A 26,692-nucleotide genomic window follows, 5' to 3' on the forward strand; every position below is an offset into this window, starting at 1 on the left:
GTCATTTAGGCTGGAAGGATCACTGATTTAATGTCCTTTGAAATAATTAAAACAAAATCATATTTGATTTACGATTGTTTAGAGAGATTTAGTCTGGCTTTGGTGGCTTGTTTTTTGTGTGTTTGTTTTGTTTGTTTGCTTTCCCCCTGACTTATCAACATAAGCGCAAAATTTTTTTATATGTTAAAATTACTCTGAATCCAGCTTCTGTGTGGATCCTAATGCTTTTTGGAAGCCTGTTGCAGTTGTCCAAATCTGAAAAACATTTTTATTTTTAATTCTGTTTCTGCCTGAGTAGAAGGAGTAGGTCATGCCTGGTTCACAGTCTACACACATTGTAACTCTTCAGGTGGCCTGGCAAGGCATTTTTGGGAGATAATGTCTTTCATTCTGAGGACATGAAACAAGTGCACTCTTTTTGTAGTCTTTCCCACTGATACATAGAAGTTCAGTTTACTAAATGTGTAAGGTGACAGCATGAAATTAGGAGCTGTGCTTTATTTTTTTACTTAGTAACCCAATTAATATGGTTCTTAGTGTTTATCTTTTAACTTGATTCTGAGCTGAAAGTTAACCTATTTTTAGTGCTTGTACTGAACAAAGACTTGGATACTGATGCAAAGTCATTTGAGTTACTAATTATCTGGTGTGCAGTTCAGCTTTTTTGTTACCTTTCTATAAAAATGAATGTAGTGCTCCATAGTGCAGTTAATTAACTGTTTGTATGCAGAATGGTCACTTTCAGTTTTGAAAAGAATGCTTACATTAGTAACCTAATTTGATTAGAGAAGGATTGAGGTTTTTTCAAGCATTTTAGAAACATCTTGTTCCTCTTTTTCTTTTTGCACAAAGCTTTTTAGTAATTGTTTGATTTTGTTTGAAAATTCAAGAAACATAGTTAGCATTTTAAAGACTGTGCACAACCTGTGAAAGACAGTTGAAATTTTTCTGCTTTTAAGAAAGATGAACTCTTTCTGGTGTAGTGCATTTTGCATAAGCTGATAATGGTCTTGAATTACAAGATCTTTTTGTCAATTTGGTTTTTAACATTTAGATTTGACATTAGAAAGAACTTCTTGTCAGGCACTGAAACAGGCTATTCAGGGAGGTGGTGTGTTGCCATCCCTGGCAGTATTTAAAAGCCGTAGATGTGGCACGTAGGGATTTGTGGTGTTTGTAGCAATGTTAGGTTACTGGTTGGATGCCTTGACCATAAATGTCTTTTCCAGTCTAAATGGTTCTCTGTTTCCAAAACACTAGTAGACCTAGCTGCACTCTAATTATTTTTCCCTTTTGAATAGGCCTAGCTGCCATTATGCTATGGGTTTAGCTTATCCGCTCCTAATTTTATGTTAAACTGTTTCAGTAGGTCTCCTCCTAGTCTGGATTATGGTTTATATGCACATATTGTCTTACTGGTCTTCATCTTTTGCTGGGCTTTATTGTTCTCCCCTAATATTTTTATATCATCAACAAATGGGTTTAGCTTGTAAAATAACTGATATTGGTGCTTCCAATAATAAAATCATATTGAAATAACAAGACACCAGTGAAAAATAACAGCTGATGTGTAGTAGAAAATACAGATGTGGGAAAGCTTTTAGGTGACATCTAGTTTTCACAAACTTCTGAAGTCTGTTTGTAAACAACAGTGTTTCCTTGCTCACTTGAGTTTTCTTTCAGAAACTTCTGTATACTGCAGGTTAGATGCCTGTGTGTTAGAAGACTGTTTTGCTGCATTTTTTAAAATAAAGAGCTGCATGTGGTAAATCTTAATGCTGAAGCAGGTATTCTAGGCTTAGTATTTAATAGAAATTGTGTCAGTAACAGATAATAGCAAAAGGCAGCCTTGTTTGAATAATGTCATTTCTGCTGCCATATGTTACCTTGCATACTATTTTAATGTTGATTGTAAGTGTTTATTTTACTTCAATATTCTCTATGGTTAAAACTTTCTTTATTCAAGAGAGCCATCGGCTGTTTTTTCATAGAACAGTGACTAACTTGCAGGGAATTCTCACTAGGTTAGGACTTTCTTGGCAATTGTCTTTTGAATATGCTCAGTATAACCTTTTTTGTCTGTAAAAGGCATTATACATGTAATGTGTTTTTTCTTTTTTTTTTTTTTTTTCCTATTTCTAAGGCTGATAAAGAATTAGTGTAGTTTCTTTGGAAACATCTCGAGGTGTCAAAGCCAGATCTTACTCAAGCTGTCAGCTTGGTTGTGGAAAGGTGAGTTTGAAGATTTAACATACTACTAAAACCAAAAAGCAACCAACCTCCCCTGCTGATACCATATTCTTTATCTTTCTAATTGAGAACTATGTAGAATTCTAAAAATTTATTGAAAAAGTTTAATTGTTAAATTTCATCAAGAGTGCCTAGAATACATTGCAGAGTTTTTTCTTTTTTTTGGTGCAAGTTGAAGCATGCTTTAAAATCTGTTCTCACTGAAACTGCTGTTCTGCGGTTCAATATCATGTTAAAATTATAAATGTCTTGCCATTTTTTTTTCCTGTTGAAAGAGCAAGAGGATGAAAATGACTGGTAATTTTCCAGTGTCATAAGCTGTTGGGTAACAATTATATATAAATTGTGTTTATCTGAATTCTTGAGGAAGTGAAAAGCTAAGGCTTGGTAATAGAAGAAATAACTGTCATACGATCATAGAACATGCTGCATTGGAAGAGGTTGGAATCTTTGACTCCTACTCCTTGCTCTGCACAGGACACACCAAGAATCACATCATGTGCCTGAGAGCACTGTCAGAATGCTTCTTGGACTCTCTCAGGCTCGTGCTGTGACCACTTGCCTGGGGAACCTGTTCCAGTGCCCAGCCACCCTCTGGGGGAGGAACTTGTCCCTGACTGTAAAAGCTTCTATCTTCATTGATACAGACAAGCAGGATCTTACTTCTGCAGCTTATTCCTCTGAGGACAGTGATGGTGATGATTTCTTCATCATGCTTGCTATCATCTGATTCCTGTAAATGTTAGTTAATTATCACGGTATGCAAACAAAACTGTTTGTTTTGGAATACTAATATTTATGAATTCAGATTATTATGTGGGTGAAAGATAAGGAGAGTGTGAATGAGTTGGCTGTCAGAATTGAAACACTCAATTTTCTAAGGGTGTGAAGAGTTCCCTCTTTTAAAATGAAAAAGGGGATAAGGGGATTTTTTAAGAAAGAAAAAAATAATGGATTTTAACTTTTTTAAATGGCATGCCAATTTTACTTGGGAAGCTTGTTGTAGATTCATGAGGGTTCCTGGCTCCTTTGGGTTTCCATTGAGTGCTTTGATCTTAGAAGGCACGTTTTGTTGTTCACATCTTTCCTTCCTGGACTTCTTTTGTCATGTTCTTTCACTTGTGAAAATACAGTATTAATTTCTTTAGCTAGGAGTGCATTTCACTGAATCATGGTATTGTTAGGGTTAGAAGGGACCTTGGGAGATCATCTAGTGCAGCCTCTCTGCCGAGGCAGAGTCACCTAGAGCAGATTATACAGGTATGTGTCCAGGTGGGTTTTGAGTGTCTCTAGAGAGGAGACCCTACAAACTGCCTGGGCAGTGCTCTGACACCCTCAACATGAAGAAGTTCTGCCTCATGTTGAGGCACCACTGAAAAGAGTCTGGCCCCATCCTCTTGATACCCACCTTTGAGATATTTATATATATTGATGAGATCCCTTCTCTGTCAATAGTTTTTTATAGTTTTGTGCCCTGTTCTACCTTCCATAAGTGAAATTTTTGTCGAAAATTAAATTTTGGAATGAATTTTTTGTCCAAAAATACAGTTGTGATCATGTAACTAGAGGTAATATTCTAAAGGATTCATATCTAGAGGAAGACAGTGATGGTGTAAGGACATGCAGGTTATTTTAAAGAGAACTGTTATTGGGGGTTCACATACGATCGCCACTGATGATATCAAGTAACTGCTGGATATGTACTGCACAGAGTAATAACTTGGCTGTTTAGACAGTATGCTATCCTTACTATTGTTTTCTGCTTTGATTTGAGAAATAATTTTAACATAAGATGAAGACTGATGCACAAATTTGTAGCATTCTTCATTTAGGTTGAAATAGAAAGCCATAATGATTTGTTTCCTAATAAAATTTGGTCATGTTTTTATGAGGACATGGTGATAGAATTCATCTTCCTTCATAAAACATAAAAAAAATGAGAGAACTGCCTAAAACCTATAAATACAGCATTTAATATATGTAAACATGCATTGCATGTATATAAGCACAACTATACTGAAAAAATTAAAAAACTTTATTGTCCTAGCCACATTTTATAGATAGCTGAACAATGCGGAAAATTGTAATTCTTTTACCTGAAGCTTAAGAAGGCAGAAGAAGGTATTCAGGCGTATTAACATTCTTTATTTGTGTTGTATATAAAAAATAATCAGGATGTTAGGATGATATGAAGCATAGAGCTGTTAGAAAGCATACATTTAAATAATGGTCAACAAATGAATTATTTGGAGTTCTTGAATTGTGTGCCTACACAAGTCTCTCTTCTTTGTTTATTATTTTTCATGTCTAGGAATATTCTTATGCATGATAGATGTCCATTGCTTTAAATTATTTTATGCTTTATTTAGAACAGAATTTGGTAATTTTGTGTATTATCCTATTGTTACAGTGAATATGGCGCTCTTTTATACCACCTTGATGGACAAAAGCAGAATAATAAGCTCAAATTTTTTGTATGTGTTTTGCACTGTTTAGAAGCTGATGATTGCTATGTGAAAGCCTGCCAACATACTTTTGATAACGTGCTTGTCTAGTTTTTTTATGTCCTCCACTCTTTAGAATTACGCTAATGCTTTAGAACCTTTTTGAGCTCAAGGCTATACATGTATATCACAGCTTCTCCATGCCTCTCTGAATTATGGAATTAAAAAAGAAGAAATTGCTTCCACAGCATCTTTTTAGGTGTTATCATTACTCCTTAGAACCCTGGAATAGGTGTGGATGAAACCCATTCAAGTATATAGGAGTTTTATTAATCACAACTTTGAACTTTTGGGTTGCTTTGATTTGACAGATGGAGTAATAGTGTGTATTTTTCTCTTTAATTGATGTATCTTCATCTCTTTTGCCTGAGAATGGTCTAATTGCCTCTTCGGAAATAGTTTCTAGCCCAACTTTACCTGTGAAACTTCTGCACAACCAAATTACAGCCCCATAAATTCTATTCTAACTTTTCCAGTTATTACTCTCCATAGTGATTTCCTTAGTAACTTCAGTTTCATGACTGCACTTCTTCACACACTCATCGTTTCAGATAAGTTTTTGTCTTATTCCCTACCTTATAGGAGTAAATAATATTGTTTTTTTATGCTAGTATCAGTTTATCTTAATTCCAGTACATTGATTGCCTTTAAAGGGAATCTGCTATCTACCACTGCTGCTGTCTAGAAAATTACAGGACAATAGATTTTTTGGCTTTGTTAATCTGGGAAAAATACATAGGTTTAAAGAGTTTAAAAGATGGGATGATCAAATAACTGTTACAAGCAAGATGATTTATGAAGTGTGCCACTTGGGAGGATCTGTGCTGCTTGCAACCCGTTTTTCTATATTATACAGAGTTTCAGATGAGCTGGAAATTGAAAATTTACACTAAAATCTGATAAAAAAGATTTAAATCTTACAGATTGTTTTTCTGTCTCATCTGTATTAGGAACAACAGAGAGTCATATTCAAGTTCAGAACTTTTTCTATCTTACTCAGGCTTATTGTGAGATTCTGAGATAGAAACAAAAGAATGGGATGGATTTAAACCTTTTTTATTTCTTGTGACATGGATACCACTAGTGTTTGCATAACTTCATTTTTCAATGTGCTCTTTCCACCAAAAATTCCATGACCCAGAAACTTCCATTCCCTGCCAAATCTTTGAGACTGCCTGAGGTCATATTAGCCAGATAAGTAACAGAAGCAGACAGAACCTAAGAAAACACAGGCATGTGTACCCTCCTTGATCATATATATTTATATAAAGAATCAGACAATATTGTCTAGTATATTTCAGTCATTAAATTGATGGAAGAGACAGCTAGGCTCTTTTCACAAGATTACAGTTGCGAGAATAAAAAGATGCAGGACAGAATGTTCTCTTAGAACCTTACAACTTACTCCACAGGTGTGTGATGAAGAAAAGAAGATAAATATTAGGAGGAATTGAGTGGGCAATAGTAGCTTTACAGTAGGGTCATTTGTATTTATAACATTAGAAAATTCGTTAGAGTATCTTTTTCCAAACGAACCAGGAAAATATAAAAGATTTAATTTGGGGGGCATAGGGAGAAATTACTAGTACCTTGCTGTTATTTGTTTGTTATTTTCCAATGCTTTCATGGCCCCAAAATAGAAGTTCTCTTGCCCTAAAATTGTAAAAGTATAGCTTGTACTTTTTTATGGCTGTGCTGCTGATTCCTGTAATATACCAATGATGTTGTACTTTTCAGCAGTCTTTGCAATTCTTGCTGGCTAACTGTAACTATATTCCCAATTTAATATTCAGATATAAACAAAAAATTATCTTTACTGTGCAAATGAGAAATGCCTTTGGGATATGTAAAAGCCTCCAGGTATTTTAAACAAGCCATTGTAAAACTACTACTCATGTTAGTGTACTTTCCAGCTACTTTAAATACTATTGATCTCAGTATTATGTAAAGAGTATGCTATTTCTAGTTATCTGCCTTTTGAAAGATTTTTTTATGATTTAAAAAAAAGTTGCTAGAAAATAGCTCTTATTAGGTAAATGTATGTGTAAACTGAAATGGAGCTGGGTTCAGATGAGAGTGTGAAAGGTTTTGAAATATTTTTGTGAACTTCAAAACTCTGCTTTAAGACTCTTCTTTCTGTAGTACATGCAAGCATGACAAGTCAACAGACTAATTTTCCTCTAGGGCTTCTAGCTGACTCTTTCCCTTTTTTCTGGAAGGGGAATGTAGAAGGATCCATTAACGATCAAACTGTGGCAATGATAGAAGACATGGTAGATGTACATGGGGATTGTGTTATGTGAGATGGTATACTTACCTTGGGAAAGCCTGCCTTATGCAGATGTTTTTCCATATCTAGATTTCAAGTGTTGTGTATTGCAGGTCTTAACAAAGGCAAAGAACGGATTTATCATTTCAGGCCACTCTTAATAAACATGGCAACCTGAATGTTAGTGCCAGTGATTGAGAGTTTTGTTGTTGTTCTTCCTGAGGAGTTACATCTGTATAAAGGTGAACAGATGGACAGAAATATGGCGGAAAAGCAAGAGATCAAAAATAACCAAAGAATTTTTGGAAAGGTAATTGCAGGAGCTTTGCTATTCACAGGATGCTGCTGTGGTTTGCAGCATCCTGTGAATAGCAGAGTGTGGAAAAACAATAAACAGGTTGACACAGATTCTTCACTGACTGCTGATATGCAGATTTACTGAAAATGGCAAGTACTTTTTATGTAAAAAGAATAAGTGAATGTGCTGTATGAATGAACACTTTAGATGCCTAAGTTAATTGAAAAAATTAAAAATGTGTACCTCACACCTTTTTGAGGGGACGATAAACATTGTATAGAAGCTTTCTTAAAACACCCTTTTACAAATTAACACGAAACACAATGGCAGGAGGGACAATGATGTAAACAAGATTTAAGTCATTACCATTTTGTCACACTGATTTTAAAATACAGTGGACTGTCCAGTTACTATCACACAATATAGTGGACAGAATAATAGAGCATAAGAGTACAACCTTTCTGGCTAAGGTCAAATAATTGTGATTTTCTACAGTTAATGAAAGTTTAATATCCTGTTTCATTAAAAATTCTCAGAACGTTGAACATAAGTCAACATTCCATGGAGAAGAAGGTATTATGCAGTTTGCATGTGTGCATATCTGCATATCGGAGCACAAAATATTGACATGATAATTGCAGTCAAGCCTGATTGAACAGTGGCCTCTGGGAATTCAGCTGGTGTTGTACCAACTGGATGGCTGCTCAGGACACAGTTTGAAATGCAAGGTGCAAGTTAGCACTTTATTCAGCACAGGCAGGCATCATTTAAAAATCCTTGGGGGAAACCCTGGTGATGTGCAGATGTTAAAGCAGTCTGTTCTGAAGTGCTGATATTTTGAACACTGTAAAAGACTTGTGTATTTTAGATGAAAAATGTTTGCAAAATTATTGGGCAAAAATAATTGGGCAAAAATGTCACCTTTTTTTGTACTGTTTTAGTGTAAAAATACATTTAGTATCTTATGTATGTTGCTTAAAATAAGACATCATCATATTCTTAAAATAAGAGTCTTAGTCCTTAATGTATCATCTAATAAATTAAATCAATCAAGTTAGAGATGCAAGAAAATTTGTGTTTCTGTAATGATGCCTTTTCAATTTGATACAGATCATGTAATATAGAACTGGCTCTATAGATAATTTACTAAGGAAACAATTTCATTTAACATTTGTAATTAGATCTTAATTATTTTTGTAAAGAAACAAAAATAGGTATATATAATTTTTTATAGAAAGTAACTACTGCTAGAAGAGCACTTAGAAAAGTGCAAATTGTGGTATTAATTTAAATTCTTCATTGCTCCATGCTGTCTGAATCTTTTATAAGTACTACTATAAGTATTAAAAGAAAAAAGTAATTATGTCTATCAATTGTAGTTCATGAAGTATAAGGATTTTCTAGACTCTTAGATGAAATTTAACTCATGATTAAGTGAAAATGATTTAGCTTTTTTTTTAAAATCAATTCTTAGTACATGGAAATACAGTGAGGTTTCTTCTTGGAAGATTAAGGCATAGGCTCTGTTTCTACTAACCAATGACTATGCAATCACAGAGATGTGACTGTACACAGTAATTACAATATTGGTCCATATTTACCGTAATGTTGACAGTCTGTGCTCTACAACTTCACTTTGCACGTGGGTGATTAATTATCTATTTAATACAAACAGAGAATGTGTGAATTATGGAAGTCTGTAAAATACTTGGAAGTTGGAGGACAGGGAGATAAGGTAATCAAATTAAAGCTGCATCACACCAGCTGATATTTTATAGCCTTTCTAGTTCTGCAGCCCTTTAGAATCAATTAAATGTGTTTCAAAAGTCACATTGTTTCTGGAAGCAGTTTATTATATTTAGAGATACACTGTTAAAATGCAACCTTTACTGTTTAACACACTGCCCAAAGTTTGCAGTGTAACTTTAACTTTCTGTTAAAAGACCAAATTTGTAGATGTGATTTTGGTGTTGTGATGTTTGGGGGTTTTTGTTTAGTTTTGGTGTTTGGTTGGTTTTGTGGTTTTTGTTGTTGATGATGGATTTATTGTTTGTGGGGTTTTTTGGTTGGGTTTTTTTATTTGTTTTTTTTTTTTTTTAATTCAGCGATTTGTAAAACTGATAGGATGCATTCCATGAAACATGTGAACAGCAAATTCAGTTTATTAATTAAATTTATTTTCATTTAATTGATGTAAATGTGACATAATTGTATACGACTCCAAGTTACTTTTTCTTCACAAATGGTTAAGTGCTTGTTTCATGAAGACTTGTGGTACAGTACAGGATAGCTCTTTTCTCATACTGCTTTGGCTGAAGATTTTAGGAAGGATATTGTTTAGAAACTTGAACAGACTTCTGGTTTTTTAAATATTAATTTTTTTGCTGTTTTCATATCTCATTCATGGATAACTGTTTCCTCAAAGTCTAATGTTTCACTGCTGGCAAGCCATTAAAATGGTGGCAAACATCAAGAGCATTGTCTTGTTGTATAATTGAGTAGAGCATAATACAGGAAGAAAATTGTAATAGAGAACTGTGTCAAACTTAAGAATATTTTATCCGTTTCTTCATTTTTGTGGGAAGCTGAATCTTGATAATCTTTGTAGCTAAATGCATCTGTGTTAAACATTTAAAATAGGTAGTACTCATGGGAAAACTGATTGGAGCTTAGAACTTGTACAAATTGACAGCCTCTCTTCACTCCATTTTTCATCCTAAAGAAGTCTGCAAATATTCTTAGCTCACATCATTATTGCTCATCAGTGATTCTAATTAGCTAAACAGGAGTTTGTCTCAGTCATTGATCATCATCAGCTTCTTGACAGTGCCTGAGTTTTCCCCCCCCTCATATTCCAGTGGACTTTTAAGAATACATTTTAAATACAAAAGCTCAAGGATTGAAGTTGTTCAAAGAGTTTTTTTCTGAGTATTTGTTACCCTTTTAAAAAAGAAGAGATGATGACTGCATTTCCTATAAAGTCCCATTTTACAGTGTGACAGCAGATCCAAATATGATGTATAAGTTCCAGTCTGAAATACTACCTTGATTATCTGTGGGGAGCTATCCTGTAAGAAGCATGGGAAAATGTCCTATGCCATGAGGAGAAACTGCTAATAAAGTTGCATTTGAGGTTTCAGCTTATACTTTAGGCTTCTGACAACTTCCATTTTGTACTTAACTTCTAATAAGTAAAGCAGTTTTCTTTATCTGTGGGTGGTTACATGTGAAACGATTTTTGGGGGCATTAGAAGCATGTGGTATCCAGAAAAGCTTGAAAGAAAACATCGTAAGGGCAAAATACATTAAATTTATTTAAACTTTTCCTACTCATGATTGTGATGATAGATCTCTGTTTATAAACTGTGTTCTTTGACATCTTTGTTTAAAGGAGTGCTTTACCAAGCATTGGAAGGAAAATAGGAAGGGAAATAGGTGGAAAATGCTGCATTTAACTAGAAATGTGCTGTGAACTGTTATCTAGTATGTAGCTCTGTTACAGGTGTATTTTTTGCTTTAACAGTGATCTGTTTCTTTTTTTTCCTCTCCAGTCTCAGACTTTATTCTTTGAACCCGTGTTTTGAAACCACATCCTAAAGTCAGAGGGCTCAAAAGATTCTTAACTACCAATAATAAATCAGAATTAGCTGTGCATACTGTTTTTCACAGCTGTTTGTTCTTTTACCTGGCTCTTGGTTCCCTTATTTGCTTCCTCTGTTTTCTCCCTAAAATAAGTTTAAAAAATTAACCACTCACAACTCTGAAGTTCCTTAGGGATACGTATCTAACTTTCCAGATTTTCAGATCATTTAATGCATTAGAAAACAAGTTTAATAATAATTTTCAAGTGATGATTGCACAGTTCAGTTAGGAGACTAGCTGATTATATGGTTTTTGTGTCTTGATTGAGTCTCACTTTTTGAAAGTCTGACTTTAAGAGAGGAGATGGGACAATGATGGCGTATCATGAGTGGTAGACTTAAGGTCAGGATACTTCTGAGATTTGGAAACAATGCTGTTCATGGGGCTTGTGCATGGCTAATGGTGTGATTCGTTCTGTGTCTGCTCTGGACTCTTCCAAGTACTTTACTACAAAGTACTTGGAATAGTCACATGCAGACACTTTCCTTTTTGTCTTCTAAAGCTCTTAGGATTTTGAATCAGCTAGTGTGTGTCTAATCTTAAGGTGTCTAGCTGTAATTAAGACGTGAGGAAACTTTGAATGTTACATTTCTTACAGTTCAGATTTATATAGGTCTGTCACTTCCTCAGGTAGATTGTAGTGTAGCATGCTTATGGAAGAGTGATAACCTTCCTCCCCAAATATTTGGGGTTTGATTACTTCAACTGTTGTCTTTCAGAAAGGGTAATTGTTGATAGCCATTTAAGATCCCACTGCAAAGTAATTTAATATGAAGAAGCATTAGTATTTCTAAATTGGAACAGTTTTTGTTTCATTTACATTGTACCTATCATGAAACAGTATGTCTCCTTCAGGAACATTCACAGACTTTTGGGTTAAGTATTATACCCATAAACTATTCCGCCATTTTTACATTTTTGCTTACTAACTCCTGTTCTTAAGGGTTTCTACTGTCTTAGTACAAAGTTTTATATATTTACCAGAAAGTCATTTACCATGTTTTAAAACATGACTGAGAGTGTGACTGTGTGACTTCTGTTAGCTAGATACATATTACAGGCAGGGTAAATCAGTTTCATAGCCTCATAACCTGTCATGTTTTGAAACCTGTTTATTGTTTTTGAAAAGACATCATAGCACAATTTTGGAATGCATTAAATGATTTCATATTTGCATGAATTTCTGTAATCACGTCTACTGAGTTACATTCCTCTAAGTTTTCAGATATAAACTGTGACAGCTATAGGTGGTCTGTAGCTGCACAAACAATTTGGCCTTGATAGACATTTACTCGGCAAGCTGTCTTGTTAGCTCATTGAAGTAAACAAGTCCCCAAGTATGAAACTGATTGGCTGAATTCAGGCTCAAATGAGGGGACTCCAGCCAGTTCCTTTGGCCCAAGGACGCACCCACATCATTGCCCAGTGAGCTGGGCGGAGTTGAGACCTTTGTCCAGTCAACTCTGTGTGAGCCAGAAATTTTAAGCCCATATCAAAGGGTCTGCCCTTCGATAAATGCTGGCTGTTCCTGCATGGACATGGAGTTTCATGTCACTTGTCTGTCTCTGAAACTGCAACAATAAACTATGAAAAACTGTCCATACTATTTATTTTACTGCTTATGACTTTCTAGCAACCTATCATGCGATGGCTTGTTGGTTCTGATTGGAGGTAATCAGATGCTTTAAGGTCAGTATCTGATATTCATTTTTTTGTTAAATTTCTGCCTCTCAGTTAAAATGTTAGATAAATTTCAGATATGAAATGTCTTTTGGAATACTTCATCATCTGATTTGGAATATTCATCATCTGATTTCACAGCGCTGAGTTATTTTCTTTATGAAGAAGATTTTTTTTTTTAAATGCAATACAACTAAGACTGCTTCCCATATATTTTTATTTTTCTTAAGTGAAATGTAGTTTAAATGCATGCCTTTTCAGATAGCTTTTTCTTAGTTTTCTTCAAGTCCTACAACATATTCTTGCTGTATTTTTGAAATAGGAGAGAGGTATTTAGATGAGACATGAATTTCCAAAACCCTCACTTCAAATTCCATACCATTTTTCTTTAGTTCTTTGTTTACTCAAGATTGGATTAGATATTTTAGCAGTCATAGAACTTTATTAAAAACCACCACGTTATTGGATGGTCTATTAATGTCAGTGTAGTTTAGTTTCTAAAATCTCTCATAGCATTAGACTACACAGTAATACTTATTAGTGGAGTAAAATAATCCTTCATGTATGTACTATCCTTATTGGCCACTGTTACAGAATGCTTTGGCAGATTAAACCTTTTGTGTACAGCTGGATATTTTCATCCAATTTAGACAGATTTACAGACTCATGTGTACTAGTGTTTCATTCCCTTACAGCTCTGAAATATTCCTTATTTGGTAGAGGAAGAGTTGCTCAAGTGGGATTCTCAAGCTTCCACAGGTGGCTGATACCAGCCCTGATGAAAGTTTCAACTGTATTGTGAGAACAGAGATAATCTCAGTGAGTTTCTGCTTCTGTCAGCTGTGGTGCTACAATTGCCTGAGATGTTCAGACATTTTTAGGGAATATATATTTCTCAGCCCTTTAGTCATACATGTGATAAGAACTTTTGTGCTAAGAAATATGAATATCCTTACTGTTGTGACATTTGTTTTCTTTCTGCCTAAAATGGAGGCCAGCAAGGGCATCAGTGTTCGAACTCAGTTAAGAAATAAGATAGCAATGAAGTGAGGTACTTTGTTAAACAAACCAAAGTGTTGCAGAGGTGATGATAGATGTGCACTTATTGTGGCTCTGCTCATCCCCCTTACTCAAGCTTCTGAGTCTTTTTTCTTCTGCTAGTAGAAGTTATTCATTCTGTCCCTGTGGAATATAGAAAAATAATTATCCATGATGTTCAGAAGTGTTGTTTCAGACATAAAAATGCCATGTAAGTGAGATAAGGACTTCACAAACTGAAGTAGCTTGGTGATTCTACATTGCAGAGAAGGGGCAAAGGCATTTTGCTCACTCTGTATTCAAATACACTTTTCTACATTTGGGAAAGAGTGAGAAACCAATAATTTCAGCTGCTTTAAAAATATTAAGACCTCTTATTTCTGTTTCTTTTTGAACAAAGCTGTGTTAGATGTTTACAGATGTAATTTGCTGTCACTTGCCATATGCTCCCTGATTAATTCTGCAGGGCCTGTCAGCTTCAGATAATTTAATTTTCTGTGCTTTAAAATGACATTCATTATCAGGACATGAAAAATTCAAATGATTAACTGCAAATTATGACTAATAAAGTGTCTATTTTTTTGTTTGTTTCCAGAGAAAAACAGAAAGCTGAAGTTAAGGACAGAAGCATTTTAGAGGTTTTGCAAGCCAAAGACAGCAAAATAGAATCTTTAGAACCGGTTTGTATTATGTTTTAATAGAGCAGTTAAGAAAACTTGTCATTGACAACACATTTATGTTTGTCAAAAGGAGAAAATAGTTTGCTATTGTCTCTTAAGAAAAAAGTTGTGATTCAGAGATTGCAAATTTCTGATGAAGTATTATTCAAACTCTTCTGTGTTGTTCAAACGGTTGATCTGTTACCTGAAAAGTTCATGTCATTTTAGATTAAACTTTTTCTGAAAAATCTTGTCAGTTCATTGCCTCATCTTACCCTATAGTCTAACCTAAACTTGGATCTAAGTCTAGAAGAGTGTTCTGGTTGTAATATGCCCATGCACATCTTGGTAAGATTTGCCATCCTGACAAGTACAAAATAATAAACGTGATGCACCTTCTGCCTGACAAGGAACACCACTGAACTGGTGGTGTTTCTCCTTTTATTTATTTTTTAATCCATTCATATTTAAACAAATATATAGAAAACATACATTATATATGATATGAAGTACAAAAAATATGTCGTATTTTATTATATAATTTTTTGTTATAGAGACTGTGTAATGTATATATAGTAGATTATCTGTATCCTGTATATAATCTATGAAGTATATTATATACTTTATATACTATAGAATTATATCCAATATTTAATACATTAGATGTAATATAATGTATTACATTGCATATAATGCGTAGATCTATGAAAGATGTAAATATCTGAAAAATTATACAGTAAATAAAATTAAAATACTGTTTATTATTGAATAAACTTTAATTTGTATTACAGCAGTGGCTGAAGTTTCAGTGTGGTGTCTGTGGCCGTAGGTGTGATGTGTAATCTGTTTGGTGCATACACACACAGCATGTTTAGAAGCCAGCAGTGTATGATTTCTGCCCTGTCCTTACCTGAAAGGCAAAATACCTGTGAAGACCTTTATAGGAATATGTATGCAGTACTGTGCTTTTAAGAAGGCTCCCTGCTGTGGCAGTGTCTGAACCTGGGATGTGCATTCTCCATGAGGTTGCTCTCTGTGGTTTCAGATCAATTTCAGGAGCTGAAACTCTAATTGATCAGAAATCTGAAATTGATGATGTAATGAATTTATATCATCCATGTGGAAATGGAAAGAGACTGGTAAATGTAATTAAAACCATGGAAATCTGGCAGCCAGGAAAGAAGAGTTTGTCAACAGGATGGTAAAACTCTGGATATCCATAAAAACTTGGGATTGAGAGGCTGGAGACTAGCCCCACAGAAAATACCGGGATCCTTGTTCACAGAAAGTTGAATATGGGTCAGCAGTGCCCTGGCAGCCAGGAGGGCCAACCCTGTCCTGGGGTGCATCAGGCAGAGCATCACAGCTGGGCAAGGGAGGGGATTGTCCTGCTCTGCTCTGAGCTGGGGCAGCCTCACCTCCAGCGCTGGGGGCAGGTTTTGGATACTGCAGTAATGATGGTGGTGTAGGGCCTTGAGGGAAGACAGGAGTGACTGAGGTTACTTGGTTCAGCCTGGTGAGGAGGAGACTAAGGGGAGATCTCATTGGGATTTAAGACTTCCTTATAAGGGGAAGAGGTGGGGCAGCACTGATCTCTTCCCTCTGGTGACCAGTGACAGGTCCCAAGGGATTGGCTTGGAGATGTCAGTGTAGGTTTGAGTTGGATATTAGGAAAGGTTTCTTCACCCTGAGGGTGATTGGGCACTGGAAAAGGCTCCACTGGGAAATGGCCATTGCACTAAGCTTGCCAGAGTTCAACAAGCATTTGGATAATACTTTCAGGCACATGGTGTGATTTTAGAGGTTGTCCTGTACAAGGCCAGGAGTGGGACTTCATGGTCCTTGTGGGTTGCTTCCAAATCAGGATATTCTGTGACTCAGTGATTCTAACAGATGAGGAGAACAGAAGTTGTTTTGATGGTCATCACAGCTCTAATGCAGCCCTTACAATCAGCTTCCCTTAGCGTATCATTGACTTGGGGGAGTAGGTTGTGAAGGGCACCAGATGTTGCCAGTGCTGTGTATGAAAGCCGTGTACAGAGGTGATGTCATGCTGACCTTCTTGCCTCATCCATTGGCTGGGATGCTGTAGGACTGAATCAAGAGAGGGATTGCTTCCTGAGTGCCAAGTTTTAGTGATTTGATATCAAAGAATGGAGCTGGCTTAAAAAACAATGTAATGTTCTTATTTATTTTGTATTACTGAATATGCTTCTTCTTCGTTCACCTAAGGAAGAAAATATACTATTTATGTAATTAACATGCAAATAGGTTGTGTGTGAAAATGTGCATTTTGACAGTCATGGTAATGAATGTTCTTTTCTGTAAAGTGCAGACAGGAAGACTTGAAGGCTGTTCATTTGACTAATTTTTTACATCTAGGAAGTTGAGATTAGCCAGTCATTTCTTCTGTTGTTTTTCTCTTTGCCTTCATGCATCGCACAGAGATACCAGTTGCAACAAGGTAATTTGTTGTAGGGTTTGTTGTCTAGGATTTTCTGAGTGGCCCCCAAAAAGCTGATTGTATAAATCAATGCTGAGTAAGGGAAAAAAGAAAAATCAATGGACTGTCTCATCATTTGGCATAGATGTAAGCTTCTATTGCTTCTAGAAATAACAACAGAACTGTATAAGAACATGAGATTGTATTTCTTGTCTTGTATTAGTCTTGCTTAGACTGACATGCCTAAAAGGACTTAAAAAATTTCTGTAAATATGAGAGCATATTCTCCACAGCCTAGATGAGATACATCCATGTAGTTAGCTCAACCTGAAAGCTAAAGAAGTTTAATTAATAAAGAGATATTTCAAGTATTAGAGAAGTTTCTATTTTAACGGATATTACTGAAAATCAAGTGAAATAGTAAATTTGGAAGCTATGATTCAGAAGTAATATCATCGTTGATCACATTTGTATAACCTAACAATGAAGAAAAGTGTTCAGATACTTATGAAAATGGGACTTGTGGCTTTACGGATGAAAGTATAAATCATAATTTTTCAAGTCTTCTGCTGTCCAGTATCTTTGGACTACAGTATATGCGTTGAACTTCTGTTTACTTAGTACAACTTCAGGTTTTCTCTGCTCCTAAATTATGGAGTTGCAATCTTCAGTTTTATATACATGAATAAGACCTTTTTCTTTTCATGAGTTTATTCCATAACTTCATATTGTATTAAAAATTTAAAATATGAATTAGTGTGGATGATTTCAAGATGTACCATTCAAAGATACAAATAAATTTGTTAAAGCACTTAAGATTATTCTTGTCTATTATTGCACATAAATTCAACACAGAATGTATTGTATTTGAGTTTTCCATTGTACTTTTCCCTTCTTGCTTTTTTTTTTTTAATTGGTGTAGTGGTAACTTTTGGTCCTGATAGTCACAACTTGGCCTCATCTGGCATACGGATATATTTATTGTAAATGCTGTGTGGTAAAAATCCTATTCCTTTGAGATTAGTGTCTTGAGTGCTATTCTGACTTTTTGCTGTTATTTTTGTTTTATGCAGCATCTCAAAACTCTATTCTTAGCAGTTATATATGCCTGACATGTATGCATTGAAACTTCTCTGTTTCAATGAAAAGAATTTCTAACTGCTATGTTTAAGTGGCTGGGACACTCTCTTAGGATTTTACTTCTTCTGAAGACTGATAGGTACGTTGCTGCAAAACATATTTTCATTGTCTTTTTTATTTGGAAACATTTTTAACATGTTGCATTTAATTTATAATAATTGTGTGTATCTTAAATAGATCACCAATGCTATTTGCATCTTTAAATGTAAGATGAGTTTTTTGGGGGAATGTATGAAATTTTTAAATTCAAGCAATTAGTTTAGCAGATAATGCTGGAGCACGGAACAGTCTTCTGCCATTCACACAATAGATAAATTAAAATATCTTAACCTGTTTTCTTTAGAAGATGACATTAAAGGCAGGTAAAAATAGCCGTAAACCTTTTCTTATAACATTGTTAATTAATTAGCTTTCAATTTTGATCTGGAGGAACTAAAGCTAATCTTTTTGTCCTAGACCTTGTAACGTTTCAAAACCTTATCAACTGATTATACTCTAGAGGGGTTAAAATAGTACTAGCTTGCCTCATTATCTGCTCTTGAAAATCTTCAGCTTGCTGTGCAAATCTATATTAAAGCCTCTTTAATGGGTCCAATTGAAAGAAGCATAATTCTACCTTCAAGCATTAATTAATACTGATAAATTTTTCTTTACTTTTGTACCTTTGCCTGGTTATATTTTTCTTTGTAATAAAAATACTTTTATTAAATTAGAACAAATGTATAGAGACATTATTACCATCTAAATACTTTATTTTCAGTAGCATGTAAGCTTGATTATTTTTGGGTAATGAGGGACCTGAGGATAATTTTCATACTAAGGAGTTCCAATGAATGTCAGCAGTGTTGAGATTATATGAATTTTATAAACTCTTTGCACAAAATGTTGGTCCAGTGAATAAGATTTATATATAATGCAGACAAAGCATGTTGAAGAGGACAGTAACAATTTTTTTTTTCTTTTAAAAAAAAAAGTGTCTCAGGTTGTGCATTGGAAAAGGGATCAGCCTTCAGTGGTGAAACCTGTGTTTTATGCAGCACCTTTGAACTGCAAAGTGAATTATCATATGTCTTTTTGCCTTTCTGTTTGACGTCTTTTTGTTAGTTTTCTCATAAAATTAAGGGAAGGAAACATTTTTAAGGAGCTGATATCTGTGAGAAACATGGGAGAAAAATATACAGACAGTAGAAAATTGCTGATTTTGGTTTATTGATAGAATGCTGCCTGGGTAGCATGATGACTATGGCTGATACCTGTGGGCTTTTTTGACTGAAGAAATTAATAAGCTCTAAATTACAGTGTACCTTTATAGCTCATTAGTATTTTTGTATGAATTCCCAGTAGGAAGACTTTTTCTACCACTTGAAAAAGTGCTTCTGTGAGGTAGCTTGCTCCATTTTGAGGAAATAGTTTTTAAACTTAACTTTTTCTTACCTAATTCTGCAGAAAAGAAGCTTTATTGGATGTCTACATAGGTGTGCTGTAAATCTATGCCCTACGTCTTCAATAATTCATATGAGTACCCATTCCTGAAGTTGGGTAAAGCTTCTGGGTCTTTATTACTCAGCCTTCATATTTTTAATGGTGTTTCTGCAGAAATGATGCCTGTACTTGGATTAGACAGAAAAATGAAAAGTAACTAAAGAAATGTGATGTCTCTTGTCCTCTGCCCAGTACACTAGTTTGAAACGTGTGATTTCTTGAATATTGAGCAGAGCTTGGTAGTCAAACCTGGAAAGAAGAGGGAGTTTATGTTCATTCTCATTCATCCTCTTGTCAGCTAGTGTCTAGCTGGGAGTTTTCTTTTTCAGCCCAGAATAGTTATCATCAAAGCAGAGTAGCCCTTTGTCTGAGCTAAAAATGGTTTCTATAGCCAATGGAAGCTGTTTTTACTGTATAAGATATTAACTTCTTTACCATTTTTAGTATATTAGTTGGTCATTGTAGTGACACTTTATTTTACTTCTAAAGTCAGTATGGTTTTAAGATGGTTGGATTTTATTCCCTGTTTAAGGACATTTGGTGAGGAAATTTCCGTGTATTGCGTCTTCTTACTTGAATACAGGCTGATTTCCTGAAAGTCAAGAAAATTGTTATACTTCAAGGATCAAGTAGCAGAAGGAAGCAGGCAATGCCCTGTGGAACTAGATTCTGGCCTTATGAATCTGCTGACAACACTTTGGAAGGAGCTTGTCAGAACAGGTGATCACAGCAACAGCTGTTCTTTATTTACTACACCTGATCTGGCAGCGTTGATGTATAGAAGTGTAATGAAGTACTGCTGTGTCAGGCAAGGATGCTGGTAGGTATTGATTCCTGCAGATCTGAGATTGTCATGCACTCTTCTAGAGAGCTAACTCACTTTGAGGACCTTGTATACATCTTGCTGGAGAGGAAAGCATAGAAAAAAAAGTCTAAGCCTGGTTCTGTCAAGACTGTGCTCTTCAATGAAGATAAGAAAAAAGCTCACTTAGCAGGATATTGGTTTTGATTTGAAATTAGTAGAGAGAATAGAGGATAAAAAGATAATTTGGATTTTCTGTTTTCTGACCTAGAATGCTCTGCTGCTGCTGTTTCAAAGTAGAGCTGCTAAGAAGAGAGGAAAGAGCAGAGACTACATTTATAAGGTGGTATTGCTATACAGCGCTGTATTAGGAGTTGTATAGAAAATCTGATCTGTCCTGGTGCAGAGAATCACTAGCTGTGGCAAGACTTAGATTATATTATTAGTATTTACTACAGTTTTCCTGAGAGCTCAGTAGAGTAAAATTGACAGTCAATTTCTAAGTGCAGCAGACACATTACTGCAATACATGCTATACTGCTTGGTATTGATACTGAATTTATTATGGAGCTACATATTTTCTATTTTGATAAAATGCTGTCTCATTTACAAATTAGAGGTGTGTTTTTGCGAAAAACTGCCTCTAAATATTTCCCTTTCTCTGAGCAAGGAGCTTCTGTATTCTTTGTTTCAGAGATGGAAAACCTATTGTAGAAAACCACATGTGCCAGAAACAGTGTTTAGCTCCCTTGTTCGTGCAAAAATGCAGCTGCTGGCGGTGCTTGCTTGCACTCTATCTGTACAACAGAAGGAACAGAGCAAAAGGGATACAAAGGATTGTAAGATATTGAGGAAAATATTAGTAAAGTATTGTTTTAGTGAACGAGAGAAGGAGCATGCTGCAATGGAGCTGTAAGGACCAGCATGAGTGGAAAGGAGATGGTGCACATCAAAAAAATAGTTTTCTCCATGCTGTGGCCTACTCAAAAGTTTGCTGGTAAGAGACGGTTCCATTGCTGCTAGTGAAAGTGTGGTGCTAGAGTTGCATACAGCCACTGTTTGTTTTGCACCACGTGTTCAAGTTTTGAAAAATCCAGGTGTTTCGATAAAGATAGCAAACTTTGTGGAAGGTACCAAATTAATCACACCAGAGAAGTCCGAAGAGGGCAATAGGGAACATAGTGTTTGTAATAGATTGTGCTGTTTTACCCTTCCTTAATCTATGGGTCAGGTGAGAATTCAGGTGCAACGCTGACTAATAGTAGAGAAGTAAGAACATATTCATCACCTGCAGGATGAAGTCACCTGCTCATATTTCTGGTTTCCTTCTCTGTAGAACCATTTTACTTGATCCTCTTAAAAATGCTTTAAAGAATCTTGATTTTCTTTTCTACTCCCTGCAAAGCAGACCTGTCCTTTTCCAACAGCACATATATGGTATGAAAGCACATTTTAATAGACAGTTTATAAGAATTTTTTTCCTTCTATTCATCTCTAAGTTTTCATGTTTTATCATGTATTTCATGTCTAATATTGATAGAAATTGATGCTCATAATTTGTCATTCATTTTAGGAATGGATTTCTAGATAACTGCTTGCAGGTCAATACTTCTTTTTCACAGAAACCATTTTTTTAAATTGGTTTATCTCAGGGAATCCTAGATAGCATGGGACTGGACAAGGGAAAAGTCTTTGGTGGCATGAAAATCAACTGAGCTCCCCCACTTCAATTACTCTGTTAGTGGGTGCATTTTTAGTTTAAGATTGTTTTGGCAGAAGGTTAGGAATGAAAAGTAATAAGAATTACAAATGGAATATGCACTCAAAATACATGTGTTACATTTAAATGCATGATATGTCACTTGCTATTTTTCATTGGTTTTTTTCATCCTTGTTAAGAATCAAGTTCTAAGTTGAATATTAAGCTGTGAATATGGGTATGCTCTAGAATCTATCTACAGTAGAATCAGGTAGCACTGTTGGTGTTTTACATTCAGAGAAGTATGGATTTAAAAATAACTCATTTTATATCATAACTAGCTGTTGTCATTCAGACTCCAAAAGGACACTGTACAGACTGCAGAATGCAGCTGGTGACTCTCATGGCATATGGTTGCCTTTTTGTGAACTATTTGCCTTAAACTTCTGTTTGTCCTGTGTCTGAAAATAATTTAAGAATCTAATCTAGATTAGATCTAGATCTGTATAATCTAGAAGTCATGAGATGAAAAAAAGTGAATTTATTTTGTTAGGTTTTTTTCCTTTTTTTTTTCTTTATTTTGGAGGACTGTATGAGAATATGACTAGCAATGCTTTTTGTTAAATATGCATATAGATGTTCAAGAACCATGAGGATTAATAAAGTTGAAAAAATACAGAGAAAAATTTAAGAAAGCTTAATTAAGGGGAGGTATAAAATGTTACCTGGAGCATTTTTAATGGTGAAAACTTATTGTTAAATTCTTGCTAGAAATGAAAATAGGAGTTGGAAAAAGAGGAGGCATTGAAAGTGTGGTAAGTCAACCTCAACTACCTGGTGAGGGAAAAGGAATTATGAAAGGGAGAAGATATGTCACAAAATGTTGAAGTAGCAATTCTGAGAAGAACAACTTTAAAGAAGTTATATTTCCGCATTTAATTTTTAATAAAATAATTTAATTACTAAATTAATTTTGTTTCTGCAGAAAATATCAGGATTTCTTCAAATAATGTCAGTACTTTCAGTACTTCAATTTTTCATCCATTTATATTAATTTTAACTTTTTTCTCCTAGTGATGTATTGGAAGTGGACTACTCTGCAGTGAAAGCTTCTGTTAGAGTGCAATGAGGAAAGCACAGAATTTAGTATTTATTTGTTACCATGATCCTTTTTGATAGTAGAAATCAAATGCACCTTTGTTGCATTCCTAGATGGACTCCTTTATCATTGTGGTGCATAGATTTGACTTTTTCCGTGAAGTGTTTCAGCACCCACTGTGTTGTTGCATTCCTGTATTAGCAGCAGCATTGAAGGATATGTCATTTTTGTGGTTTTCCTAGGTTGTTTTTATGTATGAGTTAACTTCTTCATGTGAAATAAAACCCACTCTTACTTACATTTCTCAAGCCTGCATATAGGCTACTATGCAATACTGATTTAGTAGTGCAGTCTGATTGATTTCAAAATGCAGAATTAGGGGTTGGTTTTTCCAACTTTTTTTTAATCTCTGCTCCCAAAATACGAAAATTTGGAAAGCACTTAAGGCAATAATCATATGTACAGCTGTTGTTACATAGTTCTCTTTACTTGCTTTTTATTTATCAGACTAAAAAATATTTCACTAAGGACTGGAATTTCAGTGATGATATCTCTAATATCAAATAATATGTAAGTTCTCATAGTTGTATCCTAACTCACTTTTTTTTTGGGAATCAGACTCCTAGCATTGAGGAGTAGCTTTTGTTACCACTTTCTCTGTCTCCATACATTACTGTATTGTGTAAACTCACAATGAGTAAAAACAAGGTTTTAATTTAAAATCTTTTATTTGTGCCTATTCACACAAAGTATGGACAGATAATTTTAACATCCTTCTGCCATGAAAAAATTGTTGTATTCAGTGCTAAGACAAGAAAGAGCTATTGTCACCTTTTGGTTTTGATCTGTTGTTTTCATTGCAGATTTTTTCAGTTTGACTTGGTATGTGATTTTGCTTTCTCTTCAGACTGCTATGAAGATACTTACAAAAGAAATAGTATTTGACAGTAAACAACGTATTATGGAACAAAAAAATTTTTATTGTGCTATAAATAAAGAGATGCCATGGGAAAGGATGAAAATTAATTTGGGAATGACAGTCCTCTGAGACATCAAAAGGTCTGCTCCACCAGGTCACAGTGTTTCTTTCTATGTACTGTTGCCTGGAGCACTCTGGGATCCAGCAGTATACAGGGGATACTCTGGTTCTTCCCAGAATCAAAGAATTGTAAAAGCAGGTTTTTTTGGTTTTTATTGGAGCAAATTCACTGTAGAATAGTTTTCTTTCTTGAAAGTTTGTTGAAGTCTGCTTTAGATGCCTTAGTTACATGATGTTTTTTATGGTTCTTGCCCACCAAGCTGTCAAACATTGCTTTTGCCCTGTTGTATTCAAACAAGTATGACTGAGTCCACTCAAAGTGTAAGTTGAGATTGTTCTTGTGTAGTGTCAGACTGTCTTTATAGTATCTAGACAAAAATCAGTAGAAACTATGGGAATAGAGTAATTCCTGATGGGTTTTTTACCTAGTGAAATCTGTCAAAATAACCTCAAGTAGGAGGTTGTCCTGTGTGGTTTTTTCGTCTGCTGTTTTACTTGCATACTAGAATAGCGTAATCTTTTAGGAACACTGTGTTCTATGCAATAAGAAATCAATCTTTACTCTCCTGTTAGATGAAGTAATATATAGATTGAGGAAGCAAAGTATGAAAAGAGCTGCATAGGAAAGAGCAGATGATAATTAACTTAATTGTCTATATCTCAAAAATTCCTGTATGTGATCCTTATTTCTACTCAGTCATGGCTCCTGAGTGATATTTCTTTTTTTCCTCCTTCTTTATAAGCCTGTGAAATAAGAGGATAGGAGAGTAAAAGTTCAATTAATTTAGAGGAGAAGATAAGAGCATGCAAAGTGGTAACCCAGAAAAATGCTTTGACACATAACAGGATTTTTTTTCTATGCAAGTGTAACTCATCTAGATAATGTTTCACTAGTGCTGCAGTAGATGACTTTGTAGACTACTCAGGTGAGTTTGCTTAATGATTCATGTGGTATATTCGCTTTTTGATTGGTTTCAAGTGTTAAATTACTGTTCAGTTGTGGCGATAAGTAATTAGTGTGCAAGTCTGATTCAGGATAATCTGTCTGACTATTCTGAATATTCATAGTAAGTACTTTATTTCAGTTGGAAACTTAATTTGAGCAGTACAGAACAAACATTTGAAATAGCTACTTGCACTTCTGTACCATCCTGTCTCCATTCATTCTCCAAATTGCTGGAAAACATCCCATTGAAGACAGAACCCACATATCTCTGATTTCACTTCACAAATACATATATGCTTCTCAGCTTCTGCTCAGTGCATAATGAAACTAAGTATTAGTATGATGTACCTGTGTACTCAGAAATTAGATGCGTTAAAGAGCTGGAGCTTTTATAAAAAATGTGTGTGTGTGAATTTTTAGCTCAGAGCCAAGAGTCTCTTTCAGATAGGTGAGATTTTTAATGATGTTTTAAGGGTGTCTCCAAGTACAGACTTTTGTTTTGATAAATGTTAAGTAAGTAGTAATGAGCTAGAAGGAAGACTCGAAGGAGCTGCTTCCTCCAATTCCATGAGGACCTGGGGAGTGGGAGAGTAACAAACAAAATTACTGATGCTTTCCTTAGTAATGTGGGTACATACCTTTTAAAGATTCAGCTAAATAATTTCTGCCAGCACCAGTTTATTACTGTAAGTGTAATAATATATCCAAAGAGCAAATGTTTTGTCTTTTGAATAGTAAAATGCAACTTCAAATGTACTGTTTAGCATATTTTTGCTCAGCATATTTTCATTCTTTTTTTGTGTCTGACGTCCTTGTGAACCAGATGTAAGCTTTAGACATTGAAAACTCTCACATATATCATAAGATGTATTGTAGAATAATCTAGAGGATTATTGTCTTGTTGATGATTTTTTATGTTTCTGTACACACTTCATTTTAGCTAGTGAATTAAAAGCAAAGCACTTACACTTCAGTTTCGACATGAAAGTTTTATCAGTTTCTTACCACAGTTATGGTGTCACTGCTAGGAAAATATTATAGATTAAAGCCCTTTTGATTTAGAAAGAGATGGGACAAAACAGAATGTGGAATTAAAGCAGACTCCTGGAGAAAAACACAGAGTTCTAATAGGCATTGAAGAGTGAGAGTGTTTAATGCAAGTGTCATGAGAATCAAATGAAATTATTGCAGAAACTTGAAGTTCTTGTTTTATGGCAGTGAGATTTTTCTGTATGCGAATGAATGTATGTGGTGAGCAATGTTGTATTATTTTTCTTGAGCTGCAAATTCAGCCAGACAATTCTCTTTAAAAGTATTTTGTAGCATAATCATTTTGGTAGCCTCACTCAATAGTAATTTCTGTTTACTATGACAAATTCTGGAAATTCTGCAGAATTTTGAATTCAGCTCTGGCTTGTTTTTTGGTGTGCTATAAGTGCAAGTTAAACAGTATTCTAATGCATTCTTAATCCATTAACACAGGTACAACTTCTGTAAATGACTATTTTTGAATAAGCTTCTCTGAGTAATTTCTGTACAGTTCTGCATTTATAGGCTTCTTCAGTAGCAGCAGGGTATTTGGTTCCTCATTTGCATTACTGTGTCTTATAGTCATTCAGTTTTGACTGTGATTAAAGTGCTAGTGGAATTAAAATAATGCTGTAGAAACTGCATATGTCAGATAGTTACATTTCGTAGGCCT

At 34.9% G+C, this 26,692-nt stretch overlaps 1 protein-coding gene across 1 annotated transcript in view; it reads left to right on the forward strand.

Moving 5' to 3' along the window:
• The first annotated feature begins 1,148 nt into the window (after positions 1-1,148).
• CNTLN (centlein) overlaps positions 1,149-26,692 on the forward strand; it is a 190,657-nt gene continuing 165,113 nt past the window's right edge. The window contains 3 exon segments of the mRNA XM_064736784.1: positions 1,149-1,157; positions 2,144-2,232; positions 14,277-14,361. Coding sequence (XP_064592854.1) covers positions 1,149-1,157; positions 2,144-2,232; positions 14,277-14,361 — 183 coding nt within the window.

The sequence above is a fragment of the Zonotrichia leucophrys genome, chromosome Z (assembly GCF_028769735.1).
Source record: "Zonotrichia leucophrys gambelii isolate GWCS_2022_RI chromosome Z, RI_Zleu_2.0, whole genome shotgun sequence".
Classification (NCBI taxonomy): domain Eukaryota; kingdom Metazoa; phylum Chordata; class Aves; order Passeriformes; family Passerellidae; genus Zonotrichia; species Zonotrichia leucophrys.